The sequence below is a fragment of the Onychostoma macrolepis genome, chromosome 12, assembly GCF_012432095.1.
Source record: "Onychostoma macrolepis isolate SWU-2019 chromosome 12, ASM1243209v1, whole genome shotgun sequence".
Classification (NCBI taxonomy): domain Eukaryota; kingdom Metazoa; phylum Chordata; class Actinopteri; order Cypriniformes; family Cyprinidae; genus Onychostoma; species Onychostoma macrolepis.
This window is the reverse complement of record NC_081166.1, coordinates 7800902-7820630: the sequence shown is the minus strand read 5'-3', so window position 1 is coordinate 7820630 and position 19729 is coordinate 7800902. Positions and strand designations below refer to the sequence as shown.

The 19729-nt window shown below is 35.2% G+C and overlaps 1 protein-coding gene across 1 annotated transcript in view; it reads left to right on the top strand.

Moving 5' to 3' along the window:
* Positions 1 to 11179, top strand: part of map2k6 (mitogen-activated protein kinase kinase 6) — a 29590-nt gene extending 18411 nt beyond the window's left edge. Inside the window, exons 2-12 of the mRNA XM_058793850.1 lie at positions 1190 to 1253; positions 1474 to 1522; positions 2522 to 2635; positions 3869 to 3988; positions 4289 to 4405; positions 4563 to 4614; positions 4700 to 4827; positions 5567 to 5644; positions 6113 to 6252; positions 8450 to 8495; positions 9405 to 11179. Of these exons, the coding sequence (XP_058649833.1) occupies positions 1190 to 1253; positions 1474 to 1522; positions 2522 to 2635; positions 3869 to 3988; positions 4289 to 4405; positions 4563 to 4614; positions 4700 to 4827; positions 5567 to 5644; positions 6113 to 6252; positions 8450 to 8495; positions 9405 to 9482 (986 nt within the window). The 3' untranslated portion in view covers positions 9483 to 11179. The remainder of the gene's footprint in view (positions 1 to 1189; positions 1254 to 1473; positions 1523 to 2521; positions 2636 to 3868; positions 3989 to 4288; positions 4406 to 4562; positions 4615 to 4699; positions 4828 to 5566; positions 5645 to 6112; positions 6253 to 8449; positions 8496 to 9404) is intronic.
* The last annotated feature ends 8550 nt before the right edge of the window (positions 11180 to 19729 follow it).

Here is a 19729-nt window from a genome sequence, read left to right as displayed (position 1 = left end):
CTATCAAAACATTATTCTGTTTGTTTGAGCAGCCAGACACAGAAAGTTTGCTTCAACCTTATTTTATTTTATTTTATTAACTTTTATTGTTTTATTAATTCTTTATTTATTTCGATTAAATATACATTTTATTTGGTCATCTTATTTATTTTTATTTTATTTTATCCATTCTTTTATTTTTTGGTGGTAGTGGAACGGAAATTGCACATTTCTGCTTTAATACTTCAAATTCTGTAATAAGGTTGTCACATCACCATTTCAGTAAATGTAAAAAAAACAACAACAGCAGCAAAAACTATGCAATTAAACTTTATTTGAAAAGCTAAATCTAAAAGCTAATCTAAACAGTCTTTATTGATTAGTTTTAAATTCAAATAAATTTAATTTAATTAAACATTGTTTTAAGATTTCAGCTAGCTAATTAGAAATATTTTTAATGAATTGATGACGTTTGAACCTTTTCAGACTATGCACAGACACATGCATGAGAATTTAAACGCAGGTGCCTATGAGTCAGACAGCATTTAGGTACCAGATTGAGAGCTACACAGAGACTGATATTCTTTGATCTTCTTTTTTTAGCATTTACTGTTACAGAAGTACATCATCGGACATACTTATTCAGGCACAACTGTTGATATGCATTTCAGTATCTCATACAGAGCACATTATACCTATTGCTTGCCTTTAGCAGACTGGAATGAGTCAGTCAGGTGGGTGTGGGCTGTTCCTGTGCCATCAGGTATGTGGATTGCCCCGCTCTGGTGTCACTCACGATGATGGGTCACGCCCGTGGCGGCAGCGCCTCCGATCTGCTCCAGATGGAGAGAACGTACCTGGCCGTACTGCCGTTTCGCCTCCCTCTTTCACACTTGCACTCTCTCTCCTCGCACTCTCTTGCTCTTTCGCATTTACTCAGGCAGGATCTGGAGCCGCTTGCGCTGTCTGACCGTAAGTGCTCATCCGATAGGGAATCTCGCAATTCCATGGGGAGCAGAAATAAAGGAAAGGGCTCTATATCCCTCAGGACGGTTTCAGAATGCCTCTTTTGTTTACACAGGCCTTTTGTGTTTTTTATCTCACATAAAGCTTTTGTTGCAAGACTTTTTTTTTTTTTTCTCTCTCTTAAAAGGATCTTTTAAAAGGCCATGATAATGATGATTTTTTTTCTTTTTTCTTCCCTCTGCAGGTAAAAAGAAGCCACCACTCAAGCTTCCAAAAGAGGTGTTTGAGAAACCCCAACCTGCTCCTACGTAAGATTTTATGCAGATTTTAGTGCACTGATTAAGTTTTAATCAGTTTTAAGTTTTTGATGTTACCGAGAACACATTTATATTCATAAATGGTGCTAAAACTATGCGTTTCTGTCTGAGTGTGTAAGTAGAATAGATTTTATAATTAAGGCTGGCTTTAGTTAGCAAGTCATTTACCGTGCCAGACAAGGACACTCAATGGAATTTCTTTGTTGCGCAGACCCCCGAGAGACTTGGACTCCAAAGCCTGCGTTACTATTGGAGATAAGGTGCGTTTCATTCAGAATCTTGTGTATTTTTATCTTATACTTTTTCACCCTGTTTGTCTCCTGTCTTCTATTATGTTGTTTTTCACTTTCAATTTTTGCTTTTTTTTTTTTTTTTAATTATTAAAAATAAATCTGCATTAATCTGTTTATGGCTCTAAAAAACTTGACTCTATTGGAAATATTTCATGCTGTGGGGTTTCACTTCACCTGCATCTCTTCTTCATCTGTATTAAAAAAGCAATATGAGAGGAACTGTCCTTGGGTCACCTGTATGCAAAGCGTTGTTGTAATTTGCATTCCCCTGCTAAGGTGACAGACATATCTTTTCAAATGTCATATTTTACATTGCTTTTTATGGTGATGTAACTCCTGTGCCGGGCTTGATACGAAAGCTTGGCTCGGTGAAAGACCGGCGGGTTGTAAAGAATGGCCCAGTGCACATTACAGCCCTTTTGAATACGTCTGATTGTAGGCAGCCTGGAATGTGCTTTACTGCCTCTCAGGCTGTAAAAATATTTATTTTAAACTCATCAAATAAGTGGAATTTTCCATTGGCAAAGATTAAGGCTTTTTGTCTTACAACCAAACCCAGAGTATGTAACTTACTAGTTTTTTTGATTAAGTCAGATAGGAACGTACAAGCTTTTGTGAAGATTTTCTGAGTAGCCGGGTTGTTGTTACCTCCAGGTTTAAGGTGTTTGTTTTGATTGCTAGTGATGGCGAGCTGAAACAGGGATAGGAAAATGTTATCAGGAATGGCTTGCTTCCATTCTTCATAGGAAACAATCAGCTTATGCTCATTTGTGGCATTTATTTTTTCTTTTTAGATGTCTTTCAGACTGTTTGGAATGCAGGCTTCATTTTTTTCCCTGTTTGTCCATCCTTTTTTTTTTTTTTTTTTTTTTCTTAGTTTCCTTTTATCTTCCACTGTGTGTGCATCCATTTCACCATTCATAAAGTTTATATGATACTTTTACCATGTGTTATTTTTGTAAACAGAACTTTGTGGTGAAGGCCGATGATTTGGAGCAGATTGGAGAGTTGGGGCGAGGGGCGTATGGAGTGGTGGACAAGATGAGACACGTCCCAAGTGGCGTAATAATGGCAGTAAAGGTGAGTTCATACAGGCCTCAGCTAGACAGACTCATGTGAGGAATATTGCTGTAATTAAATGTCTCAATTCAACAGATATGGGCAAGATTTAGCTGTCCTACTTGTAGCATTTTCCTAGTATTTCTCAAATTATATTTGCAGTGCACATCAATATTTAAAATGCTTTTCAGTGTAATAATAAACCAGGAAGCCTAAAGTGACTTATGGCTTTTATAAAACTGTAGTAACCAGGCCAGTAAATTAAATTTGGTAGCATTAATTGCTGAAATTGCTGTAATTTTCTGCCAAGTAATATGGTTCTAGTGCTGTACTAAGCAACTAACTTACCATATTTAGAAAGTGATAGAAAGTGTGGTTCGAGATGTACTAGTGTGTTTATTAGCATCTTACAACTACCTTGGAACCGGCTTTGAATGGCTTATCCATTCCATCGTAACCATCGTTGTTTTTTTTGTTGTTTTTTGTATTTTGTTCAAGCAGTATAAAATGTTTCATAAAATTAGTAAAAAAATAAATAAAATAAAAAAGGTAATCTTCCTTAAGTGAAACGTTTTGATTATTTTTGTTCATGTTTTGTTTTTCATTAAAACATTATTAAGCAACTCAGAAGAGATAAACTACTGTTCAAAAGTTTGGGGTTGATAAGATTGTAAGAAATCTCTTATGCTCAGTAATGCTGCATTTATTTCAGGAGAAATATAGTAAAAACAGTAATATTATGAAATATTATTAAAATTTAAATTAACTTTTCTATTATATATTTATTATTTTTTTTTAAAGTAATTTATTCATGTGATGGCAAGTATCACATGAGCCTTCAGAAATCATTCTGATATGCTGATTTGTTGCTCAAGAAACTTTTTTTTTTACTATCAGTGTTAAACAGTTCTGCTACTTAATATTTTTATGGAATCTGTGATAACTTTTTTTCTAGCTTCTTGGATAAATAGTTAACAAACAGCATTCATTTAAAGTGGAAATCTTTTGTAACATTAAATGTTTTGATCGAATAAATGCATCCGTTATATATATATATATATTATATATAATTTTTTTTAATTTTTAAAAAATAAAAATAGAAAATCTATTCTGTTGTATTACCTTAGTAGACAAAACTGTAACTATAGTAAGTATTCAACACTTTTTGAAGAATCTGTTTATCAGCATACAGCACTGAAACTATCATAATTGACAAAATTATTGCTTGTTTCCCTGACCCATTTTATTCTACAGCGAATCCGGGCCACAGTAAACACACAGGAGCAGAAACGGCTGCTAATGGATCTGGACATCTCCATGAGAACAGTCGACTGCTTTTATACTGTTACCTTCTATGGAGCTCTGTTCAGAGAGGTACAATAAATGCACCGAGCAGTCATCTCATTTACCTGATAGCATTTTTTGCTATTTTAATGCTAGAGTGCAGAGTGGTTATTGTACAGTCTAAAGGCTGAGCAAGCCCAGTTATCTGAATCTGTGTCCTTACAATGTCTCAACTCCACTATTGTACTTTGATCTGAAAGAAAAGTTCCACAGGAAGTCCTACAATGGAAATGTGTTTAGTCATTTCCTGCTGTCTCATTTTTATGTCAGGTTGTTGTTATGTCTGAAGTTATGCCAAGCTCTAACCTGATTGGCCCATTGTGTTGTCAGGGTGACGTGTGGATCTGCATGGAGCTGATGGACACCTCTCTGGATAAGTTCTATAAACAGGTGCATGAGAAGGGTATGACCATCCCAGAGGACATCCTGGGAAAGATCACCGTTTCTGTAAGTACCACCTGATTTTCTGTCTTTTATACAGATTTAATGCTTTATATGTTTATTTTTAATTGCATGCCCACTTCCTGAGCATTTATGATCATTTTAACGCTGTGTAACTCCTGCGGATCTGTAATGAGCCTGATGTTTTATATTCCCGTTGCAGATCGTGAAAGCATTGGAGCATCTCCACAGCAACCTGTCAGTGATACACAGAGGTGAGCTGCGGCTCAAATACAGTGTCGTATTTTTGCTTTTTAATTATGCCAGCAACTGATTTTCACGTTTTCTGTCTTTCTTCAGATGTGAAGCCTTCTAACGTCCTGATAAACATGCAGGGTCAGGTGAAAATGTGTGATTTTGGCATCAGCGGGTACCTCGTGGATTCAGTGGCGAAGACAATGGATGCTGGCTGCAAGCCATACATGGCGGTAAGCAAAAAGAAAGAAGGGTTGTATATTTAATTTTCCAATGCTGGAATTTCTCTTTTTTTTTTCCATGTACATCTTCAAAGTCATTTAACATTAATATACACAAACACATTTATTGCAATATATTTCTAAATTAATCTGAATATTTAGGGTTAGAATATTTAATAATTTTTTATTTTGCATGTTGTTTGTTTGTATAGGTTAATAAAATAAAAAATATGTATATTTGTTAATGTTGTCATTAAGTATTTAAATAATAATGATCAGTTTTTATTTGATGTCTTTTAAATATATTATGAACATTTAGGGTCAGTGAAACGGTTGAAATTTTTTTTTTTTTTTAAGTTGGTATTTGAAGCTTTTTGACTATTTTATATTTAAGTATTTGTTAAATAATTTTAAGATTGTCAGCTTTTGTTATCTTTTCAGTATTATAAACATTTAGGGTCAGTGAAACTGCAGTATTATTATTATTTTTATTAATTTTTTTTGATATTTCAAGCTTTTTGACGGTTTGCCTTAAAACACAAATAATGAAAATGTCTACTGTACTCAGTAATGAATTAGACTGAATGTTATACATCTAAACGAGAGACATAGAATATAGTAGGAGCAAAAGTGACATATTTTTTTATGGTACATTTTCAGGCTTGCTTATCTCTCTAGTCTACTTATCAAACCACACTTCCTCTTTTGCCCACAATCATATTAATCAGTCATATTTCTTTCTCATTCACAGCCTGAGAGAATCAACCCAGAGACCAATCAGAAAGGCTACAATGTCAAGTCTGATATCTGGAGTTTAGGAATCACAATGGTACGTCTGAATGACCTTGTATATTTTTAACACTTCAATGTTGATTTAATTGTAACACTTCATACATTGCACTCAAACTGACAGCGCTAATATTAATACATACATTTTATTTAAAACATTTATTCACAATTAATCACATATGGTATAGCTAATACGTTAAGGTTTAAATTTTATTAAAAAAAATTAAGGCCCATGTGTAATATAAAACAACTTTATTCACACTTTACGGATAAACTCTTACACATGTAAAATGCATTTACATTTTATGAATAAGTTTCACTTGTCCAGCTTCAGTGATGATTAAATTTTACTTTGCAAAAATTAAGTGTTTGTTAATTATCCATAAAATGTCTGATTGTTACAATTAAAAAAAAGAAAGAAATCAGTGCTGTTTCCTCTGTTGCATGGCACTTTATGTTTTGCGACGGTTGTGCTGTGCTGTGACGTGTTTGTTTTTTGTCTTGTCAGATCGAGCTGGCTATTCTGCGGTTTCCCTATGACTCATGGGGAACGCCATTTCAGCAGCTCAAGCAGGTGGTGGAAGAGCCATCGCCCCAGCTGCCTGCAGACCGATTCTCACCCGAGTTTGTGGACTTCACGTCACAATGGTGGGCGAGCTGTTACACACAGTTGCACACTTACAACAACAATGATTGCCGACTTTCACTGGCTGCAACACAAATACAAAAAGTACTTAAAACAAAAAAGTGTTTTTTTTTAAACTTTTTTTTCTGGATCAACAAAAAAAGTTCAGTTTGAGGTAATGGCTGCTGAAAATTCAGCTTTGCCATCAGAAATGAATTACATTTGAAAATGTATTAAAATAGAAACGTTATTTTGAATTGTAACAAATATTTTTATAATATTACTGTTTTTGTTGTCTTTCAAAAACATTTTTCAAAAAAAAAAAAATATATTTTTTTACTCTTCAAACATTTGAACATTAGCGTAAATCGTCCCGACAGTCACTAAACTGGCCAAATCCTTTCTCTTCAGGATGCCTCAGTGTTTGTAATAGACATGCGATATGGTTACATTGAGTGACTGAATGAGTGTTAGATCTGTTATACAAAATTGGGGTTTACATCACCCGAGATGGATATTAATATGTAAATTAGGGCTGCAACAACGAATCGATTAAATCGATAAAAATCGATTACTAAAAGCGTTGGCAACGAATTTCATAATCGATTCGTTGTGTCGCGACGCGAGACGTTTGATTATTAAAAAAAAAAAAACTTTAGTTGAGCGGAGCGGAGTGAACACACTCGGTCTCTCTCGCGCGCGGATGCTAGCAGAGTTTGGCGCCTCATAAATAAAAACAAAAGTAAAAAAAAAAAAAAAAAACGAGCGGAGGTAGAGGAAAGATACATGGCGGAGGCAGAGAAATCCGTGCGACCCAAGTCATCAAGGTGTGGGAGCAGGGGCGGCGTTTGCGTATGGCAGAGTATGGCAGTTGCCATACCCTAGCCCAGTCAGGTGCTGTGAAAAATTATCCAAACTTGAGTCGCTTATAATTCGTTTTATTATTTTAAATCAGAGAGTTTTAAAAATAGTAAACCAATTATAAGCATTAAAATAACTTGTCAGTAAAACTTCGTAACGCCATCGGATCATCGAGCTCTCAGCGAGACCTCGTAACTTCACCCCGCCTCCGTTCAGATTGAAGATGAGATCTCTGCTTTTTCGCAATGCAAGGGTGAATAAATAATTGGTGTTTGAATAGTACAGCGTTTTCTTTACTCAAACACTATGTCAGTAAAGGATAATGTTTTGTGTGTTTGAAGAGTGGAGAAGAATTAGTTATTTGCTGTCTATATCGTTTTAAATATCCTGTGCATTATGTGCATAAGCGCTTAATTTGAGATTTTGGCCAAGTGTATTAAACAACAAGAAAAAACTAAGCGCCCATATAGCTACAATCAAAGTTATATAACCTGTAAAAGTTGATGAAAGCATAATGCACTTAATGCACTTATGCACTGCATAACAGTTACAGCCGTTCTAACGACAGACAAAACACTCCATCTCCGTCATTCTCTGGTCAAAAACATTATTAACTCCATTTGAGCTTGATTTTCATATAATGTTAAGTGCAGGTGTCTGATACAATACCAACGCTAACGACGCAGTGTTGTTAAATTATTTAATTTTTGCACTTCCCAGATGTAAAGCATACATGTGTATGTTTTTGTGTTAGTCCATTTTATTTTATTTTATTATTATTATAACAGCTCAGGGATGTTCAAGGAGCAACATGTTTGTGCACTTTCTAAAGATTTTAGTTCTGTTTTTGAATAAAGGGTTGGAAATGAATGCTTTTTTTTTTTTTTAATCCGATTCATCGATTAATCGAAAAAATAATCGACAGATTAATCGATTATTAAAATAATCGTTAGTTGCAGCCCTAATGTAAATGAGGCCTATAAATTGACATAGGATGTTTTACTTGACTGTGTATGTGGGATGATCATGACCGTATTCTGTAGAAGTGCATTTCTCCGAAACAATGCTGATACCACAATGTTTCGTGAAAGTGAAAACACTCATTTAAATGTAGCGTAGCGTAGTATAACACACACACACACACACACACACACACACTATACATACCTTGACTCTGCATTGTGTAGTAGGAAAGCGAACAGGATGTAGAAACCCTGATTGCATCCTCTCTGTCACATTGTGAGGGGAAGTACTTGAGGCCACAGTTTGCACAGAGGTTTTTGTGTGTTCCTGCTGCAGTTCTGCTAATTCGTATTGCGTTTCTAACATGTGTTTTGCTTTTCTGTGGTTGTGTTTCAGCTTAAGGAAGAATTCCAAAGAGCGGCCGACTTACACAGAACTAATGGTGAGTTTGATGCTGAAACCTTTTTTTTTTTTTTCACTTCCCTGGATTGGCCTTTAGGTGTCAGACTTGTGCTTTTGATGCAAACTTGAACCTTCTCCCATCTGATTCTGTTTGGCTGCTGACAGCAATTTGACTTATTTTATTTAAAACTATTGTGAATATAAAAAATATATATGTGTGTATATGTATGTGTGTGTGTGTGTGTGTGTGTGTGTGTGTATATATACACATACATATACACATACATACATACATACATATACATACATAATAAAATATTTTTAAATGCAAAAACAGGTTTTGCAAAACCTTGAAAACTGGAAAAGATTATATTACATTAAGCATAGTAAATATCTTTTTTCACTTTAACAGACCTTTTCACTACTGAAAATAGTTAATTTTGTGTTTTTCTTATTAAAAACCTGCACAATATATTTTTCAAAAAATACAGTATATATAATCAGTCTGTATTTCAATCCACTCAGCATGTTCATATAATATATGTATTTACTGTACAAACTGTATTGTATTCCACTCAGCAGCAGCGAATTAAAAAAATAGCAGCATGAGTGTATATATATATATATATATATATATATATATGTATGTGTATATACACACACACACACACACACACACACACACACACACACACACACACACACACACACATACACATACATACATACATATACATATACATATATATATATATATATATATATATATATATATATAATCATTTTTTTTTTTTTTTTTTCAATTTATATATTTTTCATTTATATGTACATGTTACTTGTGTATTACACTAATACACTTTTTTTGTTTTGAAATATACATAAATGTAGCTTTTTCTCTGAGCACATAATTTGGTACAATATTGACGTTTCAAATCTTTTCCACACCCAGCAACATCCCTTTTTCACCCTTCATGACTCCAAAGACACCGACGTCGCTAGCTTTGTGAAGAGCATCCTCGGGGACTGAGAACGTCCCTCTCGGCAAATCTGACATGTTGCCGCGGGGGGAGACGGGACTATTTGAGAAAAAGCACCAATAGCAAGACTAACACCTGTAAGACACGCCCACCTCAGCAGCCAACAGTGCGCAGGCACTCAGGAGGGTCTGGGGGAAAGAACACCAAAACTGAGGGTGGGCCGTTTCCTAGCAAAACACGGAGTAGGGCATGGGACGGGAATCTCAGTGCGTGTGTGCATGTATGTGTGGGTGCGTGTGCGAGAGCGAGTGCGTGTGTGTGCGTGTGTGAATTCTTCGCCTGCCTGTATGTGCATACATGTGCATTAAAAGGTTTTACAGTCCCAAGTCAAACTTCATCTATTGTTCAATCCCAGTCCTCCTCCAGCTTTACCTCTCAATCCAAAAAGCAGTTTTAGCATCAGGTGAGTCTGTTATAGATGTCTGTTGAGTTCCCCAGTGGCACCTCAATGTAATTCTTAAAGTATTCAGAAATGTTACCCACCCCCGCAACGTCCGGTTCTTCAAAAAATATAAAACAAAATAAAAAAGAGAGAGAGAGAGAGAGTGGTATAGATATATTTATCTATTATCTAGATATGTATATATACTCAATATTTCTTGAATTTGTTAAATGAGGACAATATTCTGTGTTGGGTGTAAGGAGTGATGGTTATTAAAGTGGATGAATGGAGCATCTTTCTTTTTTTTTTCTTTTTTTTTCCTGAATTTGCAAAGACTGATTGGTGCATTTGTGTCACTGAAGGCTAATCTCAGATCAGTTTATAAATGCTGTCTTTATAGTGAGGGTTTAGGTCCACAGAGCTGTCCCTGAATCAGACGTTAACGGCCAGAAGTGAAAAGACTGCTTTTCACATACCCTCCATGAACTCTGTGTGTGTGTGTGTGTGTGCGAGTAAACGCTTGTGTGCTTTATATGCTATTCGTCTAAACCAAGGTGATTTTGGGCAAAAGGTATCTAAGTCTGTTGGCTACATCTAGACCTGTTTGTTCTGAGCCAATCAAAAAATTCTCACTCTTTTCAATTGCAATCCAACTGGAAATTATTATAATTATCATTATTTTATTATTATTATTATTATACACAGTGCATATGTATTAACAGTAATGAGGTGTTCTGCAGTTTCTGTATGTGTTGTAACTGCTGTTTTTCTCATTGGAAACTTGACTTTCTTTTTAATTTTAAGGTGGTGTGCAGGTATGAGCGTGTGGTCATTTGTGAGAGCATGTGTGTGTGTGTGTGTGTACGTGTCTGCATGTGAGCGTTATATAAAAGTCTGAACACACGTAGCTGACACTTCTTTCAAAGCCTCACTGTGACTCGGAAGCCTGATTTTGTGCCTCTCTATAGAAAAAAAGAAAAGGAAAAAAAAAAAACACCTGCATTAAAACAAACTACAAAACCCACGCTGCTGTGTCATAAGACATGCTTTGCTTTCCACAGGCTTCGGTTAGTGGCGGGGGTCTGTTGCTTTGCTTTGCTTTCTGGGCTTCTGGTTTTATTCTCTTATCATTTTTGTAAGGTGGAGATGATGAATGTGTATGAGTGTGTGTGTGTGTGTGTGGGTTTTTCTTTTTTCTTTTGGTTGTTTGTTTTGTCTTGTGACCACTGTATACAGAATGGATAACACTGCTGATTTGCCTGTAATCGTTATATTGTTTGATTCAAACATAAAAGTTCTCTTATATCTTCGCTGTTTCTTTTTGATATGCTACATTAAAATGGTCAGGAGTTTTTTTTTTTTTTTTGGGGCCAGTCAGTCTGAAATCAGAAATTATAGTTTTCCTTTCACCTTGGTTTCATTTAGTTAATATATATTCATTATATTTGTATACTGTAGAATTAAATTGTCAAACCTAAAAAAAAAAAAAAAGCTCATTTGGGTGAAAACTGAAAAGGCCATGTCTAGAACACATTTCTCTCCAGCCAACAACCTGTCTCCAATGTGGCATTTTCATTATTTTTACATTTGTTAGATGACAAAAAAATAATTTATACAGTGTGAATGAAATGTCACTTAAATAGTATCTTTAAAAAAAGCATCATATTGCCTTTATGCTGGCATTTTAGTGTAACACTGCAAAAAAACTATGGATTCCCTTAAGAAAATCCTCAAGAATATGAATGTAAAGGAATACAAATAAAAAAAGGGATTGTCACGATGCAAAAATATCCCAAACTTTTTTATTTATTTATTTATTTTTTATATTTTATTCTTTTGAAGTCAAATGTGATCTGGACATGTTTCCTTAAAATTCAACCAACTAAAAAAAGCAAAAAAAAGCATGTTAATGAACTCCTGAAACATGTGAGAACAGACTTTACATTTTTTCAAATTCTGGAAGTTTCTGTCCTCAAGTGTCCTTCTTCAAAAAGATGACCGCTGGATGCCACCCAAATTTCTCTACTTTGTCTGCTTCATTCATCCAAATGAATGTTCCCAGCCATCGTATGTTATAACATTAGACATCAGAGAGTGGAGATGACCATGAGATGACAGTACAAGTGCAAACATTCAGCACAAGCACTTTAAAAATGCTATTTTTCATGGCTGGCGGAATAAGACGCATCTTTCATCTACACCATTCTCTTTATTTCTCATTTCTTCTCTCAAGTGGTGTTTGATCAGTTTCTTGTCACTTTATTCAATTGAAGAGGGTCATTCTATGAAACAGGAAAAAGAATATACTTATAAAAGTGATACCAGATGTTATTGTGTTAACATACTAACATACAAAATTACATTCAATGTTTAGATACTCTTCCATTCCGAAGTTTGGGCTCAGATTTTTAAAGATTTTTTTTTTTTTTAGTTATTGGAAATTGCAATAACTTTTATTTTAATATATTTTAAAATGCAATCTATTCATGTGATGGCAAAGTTGAATTTTCATATTCATACACATTTCCTTCATAAATCATTGTAATTTGTTAATTTTTTGTGCTCAAATAACATTTCTTATTATTAATATTGAAAACAATTGCACTGCTTTTAAACATTTATGGAAAACTGATACTTTTTAAGATTCCTTGATAAATAGAAAGTTCAAAAGTACAGCTTTTAACATTTTAAAAGTTACTTTTGATATTTTGAATGCATCCTTGCTGAGCAAAATAAATATTATGAAAATGTTAAAACTAACCAGCTTCATATAATGATAATGAAAGAACAATTATGAAAAAATGCCAAGCTTTGTGGTCTTAAGACTTGCAATCCCAGAATGCCCTCTGTGGTGCCATGGATAACTTTCCCATTCATTTTAGTCGATGTGACAAGAAGCTGGACTGAGAACCCAACTCATGATCAACTCAACATCTCTCTCTCAGGCAATTCTCATCTTCACAGGTTGTCCAAAAGTCAGCCAAGTATTTTTATAGGTGGGGGATGCAAAATAAGCGTTTGAGACTTGCTTAAAGGTGCTGCAAGCGTTTTGAGCTGTTTCAGCTGTCAACACCCTAGAGCCATGTCTGCAAACCTGAACATGCAAAATGACTAAAAGACTGAACTCTTCTGATTGGCTGGTTTTATCTGCAGTATATAGTAAGGGAATTTTTTTAAATTAAAAATTTGTGCCATGATTTCTGAGGTTAGCAGTTTTGAAAAAAAGTCAACAGGAGGTCGACACATAATTATTATGCTTTGTGTTTTCTTTCTCTCCTCTGGGTCTTTGACAGGAAAATGGCGAGCCACACCGTAGGCATCAGAAATTGTGTCTCAAGGAGGTTTGTATTTGTCTGATTGTTAATTAAAGGGTTTCAGCCTTCCATGCGAGTAGGTCTCTATGTGCCAGCTCTGTGATACTCACATGCTGACTAAACTTAGAATTTGTCACCTGTACTGTACAATGAAAAACGTGCCCTGAGAACCATTGGTGACGTTTTGTTCTGCTGCAGTTTTGCTTTAACCAAGTGGTCTCAGAAAGAATGAATCCGATGAGTTCATCTCCTCTTACTAGAATATGGATTGGAATATGGCTTTAATTAATCACAAAGCTCTGTCTGCACGTTGATGTGACTGATCCTATGAATCTCCACAGATAAAGAATTCAAGGAAATGTGAGGACATGTCTGTTCCTGTTCCGATGCCGTAAAAACCTGATGGGGGAAATCACAGTGTGTTGGAGGGGGGTTGCAGAGGGTCATGTAGGTTTCTATCCAAATCTGAGAAGCCTTCAGGCATTTGAAGTTCACAAATATATTCAAATCTGTCTTAACTGTCATGGAGTGCTGGGAAGCCACTTTGACAGAGATTCCCAAGGTACAAGCTGCTCTCGATTTAAAGTAGTTCAATTACAGTCAAGCAACCCCATTTAAAGTGTAAAAATCAGATAATATGATTTATGTAATATAATGATGACAAAAATAATGATTTATACATAGTTCCATTTCATACTACAAAAACAGTGCATCTCAATTAGATTGATGGTATTAAATTTAATCAAAAATGTATGCCAAAATGTAACTATTTTTATACAACGTTAAATTCTATAAATAATTGAAAATAATGATGAACAACTTGAAATGCCTCACTTCGACATCAGTGCTATTTTAGTATCATTCATACATTATTATAGTATTTATTAACATTTTGATGTTTTTATATACTGTCTGTTTTAGTAATTGTGCTTTTAGTATTATTCAATTTTTTAAACTTTAATTTTTATTTTTTCATTTAAGATTTTTCAGGTCTAAGTTTTCATCTAGTTAGATTTTATTTGAATGTTGTTTGGACATTTCTTTAAAATATATTTTGTGCTTTGCAGAAAGAAAGCACAGGTTTGGAACAAGATGAGGGTAAATAAATGATGGCAGAATTTGTAGTTTTGGGTGAGCTTAGTAGTGTTACTGCTTTTAGTGATTTACTGTACACTGCTATTCACATTGTGTGCAGAAAATGTTTTTTATACAGTGTGTATGAACCTGACAGTAAATGCACAGCAAGTTTTTTTTTTTTTTTTTTTTTAACTGCCTTTGCTTTGTAAAAAGAGTAAAGTGAGTTTTTTGCTTGAGGACTTTGGGGCCTTTTTGCCTTTTTGTCAGTCTTTTTACCCTTGTTTTATTTATTTATTTATTTTGCAATGCTCCTTTGCAGCTGAGGACAGTTCATTCATTCAGCAGGTTCAGAGGATGAAATGGAAGCTTTGACTTAATTTAACCCACGAATAAGACTGCAGCAATGAGAAATAAGGCAGACAGCATAACCTTTGAAGGTTTTTTCTAAGTGTTTTTTCCTCTTTGTAGAACTAGCGTTGAGAGACAGCTGAATAGATTTTTGTGAATATTTTAGATAACAGTTGACTGATTTTGTGACCTTAATGAAAGGGGCTCGATAAAAACAGATTTTATACTTCAGAAATGCCTTTTCTTAGTCTCATCCTGTAATGAAAAAGACTTTGAGAGATGTGGGCATCAATAGAGGACATTTGACACATGGCTGGGCTCCAGTGTTTAATCAAAAGCTTGGGCTCTGACTTGGGCTTTTTTTTTTTTTAATAGCAGAATGGGGTTTAGGCTTCAGTCACGTAGCATTGTGAGCTAGTGTATACGGTAAGACGGCCACATGAACTCACTGAACTTATTGAGCGTATTACACATAATATAGACAGCCAAAAACAGCAGAGACAACAGACAAAACATGCCAGAATTAAAGCCTGTCTGTCCAAAAACCCTGATGAGAAGAGAGGGGAGTGAGAGAAGATGAACTCCTGTGGTCCTTGTGTGTGCAGCATGATATAACGGGCCCCTATTTACGGACACCTGCTTTGATGCGTTGTGTGTTTTTTGACGCACATCCCTCCCCCCATGATCTTGAGCTAAATAAGGAGGTATTTATAGCAAACTTCAAGGCCTCTGTTTCAAGATCTTAACAGATATTTCTAACACACTCTCTCAACTAAATCCAGCTGAAGGGCAAGAGGATCCATGCACTGATGGAGACCTTCACCTCTGTTTCAGTATAAACAAAAATGGAGTATGCTTTATGTTAAAAAATAAAAAATGTTAATCTATTTTTCATCATAGGAGGTTTAATTGAGTTAAATTGGAAAAGAAGAGTGTGTGAATGATTATAATGGTCATGGTGTTGTTTCGGCCTTCCAATGTGTCTGTAGCCTATGATACTATTGGATTCTGTCATTAGAATTGGTTTAGAAGTAAGAAATGAACCAAGCTGAGAGGTTCTCACAAACATTCTACATCATAGAAACCAATTAAAGGCCTTTAAGTTTTAAGATCACAAGAAACAAATTCAGTCAAGTGTGTTTAAACAAGTTTTTTTTTTTTCTGTTTACCCACTTGGCACTGAAACTTCAACTTGTTTCCTCTTACTTATGAGAATTCACGGATTGAGGGATCATAAACACAAGACGTCCAGAGGAAGTGTTAAAATATGCTCTGCACGCCAGCTCTTTTGTCGAAGGTGACATTTGCACATATGCCTGTAGAAATATCTAATACATTTGTGAACATGTTTCTTTTTTTCTACTTGTCTCTCAGTACAGATCAAATTATTTTCTAGTGCTGTAATTTGAATAGGTCTGTCTGTTGTGTTTGCTTATGAGTGCAACAGTCGATTCCGAAAGAAAAAATACCATTAATATTTTTTGTGAAAGACAGATACACTGTGAGCTACGAGGTTGTTAATTGATATACTTTTGTTGAAGCCGTCAGCTGTGCATTTTTAATAAAAAAAATAAAAATAGACTTTCGATAGTCCACTTTAGACATTCTACATACTCGAAAAGTATGTAAAATAACGATTTGGCACAGTGTGTGTGGTATGGCGACATACAACGTGCTAATGCGGTATATTTTTGACATAATTTTACGTGTCTGTCTGTATTTCCTCTTTCAACAGAACTGAGAATGTTACACGTAATTTGCAGTCTGACACATTTCGGAAAGCACCAATGCGACGCATGTTCAAGAGTCGAGGTTAGTTTCGATGCGACGCGTCATGCAAGATGTATCCATTTTGTCGTATTAAATACCACACATAATGTGTGTATATGCTATTTCATGGCTTATCTGGTCATATTTATATTGCTTTATTGTTTTGTGCTATATAATGTGAAGATGTTTTACACTAATATGATACTTTAATTCGTTTGTTTTGATTAATACTAGGCCTACCTTTTGGTTTGTGTCTATCAAGTTCCAAATTTGAGAGAAAAAAAAGATAAAGTCACATTTTTAAAAAGCATTTAAGTCACCAAAGTATGGGAATACAGATATCACTAGATAGTTATGTAACATACAGTGTAAAACATTTTGGTTTATAATCGCCTGTAAAAATAGCTCTATTGTGGAATATACTGTTATGAAAAGAGATTTTGGTCATACCTCCTCCCTGAGTTTCATGGCCATTCATGCCAATGCACTGTATGTGGTGACCTTTGAGTGGCACTTGTTTGAATTTTCATAGCTATTAATGTTATTCCATGGCTTTGTGCACGCACTCACACCTTTACACGCATGTGTAACATTCATCATTGTGAGTGTGTTTCTCAGTGGGACTTCTCGTAGCGTGAGGGGGCCAGTTTCCTCTCTGTGCCCTGGTTTGGGTTTCACAATATAAAGGACCAGCTTCCCATACTGAACAGCTGATGATGTCATGGAAACTGTTATGATTGCACTTAAAAACGGGAAAATGATTTGTAATGAAGTGCAGCTCTCTCACTCGCTTTTTTCTCCCCTCGTTTTCTTGAGGAAATGGGGGGAGGTGGTTGTCTTTAAGCCTTTGCGATCATTAAAGCCATCTACCTGAGCTGAACTCATACTTTTTGGGATATTTATGCATTTATGTAATCCAGGGGAGGGTGCTTTGTGGGACCCTGTTCATGGTGAATTTGAAATGATGTTTTTTAAAAAGTAGGGCCTCCAGTAAAAGTTGGTTTTAATGCACATTTTACATCCGTTGCTGCTTTTCAGGCAAGACACTGTAAATTGATTGCAGTACAAAAGACCCATTGACCCAAGACACAAGGTCTATGCAGACCTTTATCTCAAACTGTCCGGTTCTCATGCCAGACCGCTCAAACAGAAAAGCATGCTGAGAAAGTCCAGGGGGTTTATGAGACTTATCCTTATGGGACATTGTTAACAAAAAAAAAAAAAACTCAGTGGCTATTCTTAATATTTGCACAAAAGATATGTGACATAAGGACCTTACATAAGGTAACAACCAGTCACGGAAAAACTTGCATGACTAATTTATGTTTTAGACTATATAACAGCATGCACTATCCAATAAAGTGCAACAGTGGGATTCTGGAAGTAAAAATCCCATTTGTTTTCTCCACAGAGAAATTTATTTCTAGCAGTAATGTATAAACCTTTCAGAACAGACCTATCAGGAGCTTTGAGATCAACAGATGATATATGCTTCTTTCTTTCTTTCTTTCTTTCTTTCTGCAATGTTCAGTTACTAAATAATAAAATCAGTAATTGTATATAGTTTTATCAGATTATTTAGTTATTTTTGTTTTATGGCTGCTATGTTTTTATTTTAGGGCTGCTGAATCAAATGCGCTAAGCATTATAGATTAAAAATGTACAGTACAGTATGTGGTTTCCTGGGACAGTTTAGTGTTATTGCTGTCTTTTTTCTTATTCATGTTTAACTGCTGAAAATATTTTTCTTGTTTGATGTTCCCAATTAAAAATGACTGTACATTGCTTGTACATTTTTAATTATGCATTATGCATACATTATCACCAGATAAAATCTTTTCGTCAACTTGTTTTCTTTCAAATTAGCACAATTTTTTTGTATATCTTTTTAGAACTGATTGTCATAGTAAGTCTCATTGATCTGAGCTTGTGCACCTCAGTTTTTGAATGATAAATCCAACAATATTTGGTAATAATATAGCATAACAAGAAATTTACAAGCATTTTTTGTAGTTTGGTCAGACCAGGAACACCACAAGGTGATTAAACAATTCCTAAAAAAAGTAAAAATATTTTTGGGAAGTGGATATACCCTGTGTAATTTTTAGCCCAGTTCAATAACATTAACTAACATTTTCTGGAAAAAAAAGATCCTCTCTAGGTCAAAATGACCAGAAAACAACAGGAAGGTTAATGCAGACGTTGTAAAGTTTGTAGTTGTAAAGTTTGTTGTAAAGCTAAAATCTTTATATCTTTATATATATATATATATATATATATATATATATATATATATATATATATATTAGTTACATTTTATAATTTTTTTTTTTTTCATTTAGTTTGCTTTAATGATAATACTGCTATGGATAAAAAAATGAAAAAATGGGAAGAATACTTCAAGAACCAAGGCCACTCATGGTTAGTCACCATCACGCGCACATAAAGGCCTTGTGTACAGATTCAGTGTGAGTTTGTGCTAGAAATAGCAGAAGATGTATGTGTTTTGTAGATAAAGAGCGTTCACATGGAGCGAGATGAGTTCGGAAGATGGAAAAAAGGAGGGGGGACGGAGCGGTGGGGTGATCACTACGTTGCACCTGCAGTGTCGTTGCTCGTTGGGAAAAGGGAAAAAACAGGATATGGAGCTCAAACAACATCCTGTTACGGCTCCCCCCCTCCTCCTCAGGCTGTTTGTGTGTGTGTGCGTGTTTGGTTATTCATGCCTCCTGAGCGAATAGTGGGAATGAGCTGAATTAGGATACGGTGGGGAGGATGGTGAAAGGAGAGTGGGTGGTCTCGTCTTTTCAGATTGGGTTTCATTGATTCTCTCTCATTCACCTCTTATTTCATTCATTCTACCTTAGGGGAAAGACAATGAATAGAGTGTGTGTTTGTGTGTGAGAGAGAGGGAAAGAGGAAAAAGTCATCAGAGAGATAAATAGTGAGTGTGTGTGCATATCCTTTGCTCTTAATGATAGTCTGAGTAAGTGGCCTTGTTACTGGAATCAAAGCCCTTCCTTTGGTGGAAAAATCGCTTCATGCCGTAATTCTGCTATCTAAATCTGGCAAAAAGGTGAAAGAATAGCACCATCATTTCCTCGTGGTGATAAAGTTAGGCATTACCGCACGTTTACACGGACTTCCTACTAGGTTCTCATTACAAGAGACTTCCTTCTGTCTGTGTTCAAAGAGAAAGGGGGATGTAGCATCAGTCATCACAACAGTACGTGGCAATGTTATAGTTTACAGCTGACCTCAATGTTGTTATTTGAGTTCTATTTTTACTGAATTCAACTAGTTAAGGGATTCAGGACCTGAACCAATAGAGTTTAGGTTAATGTCT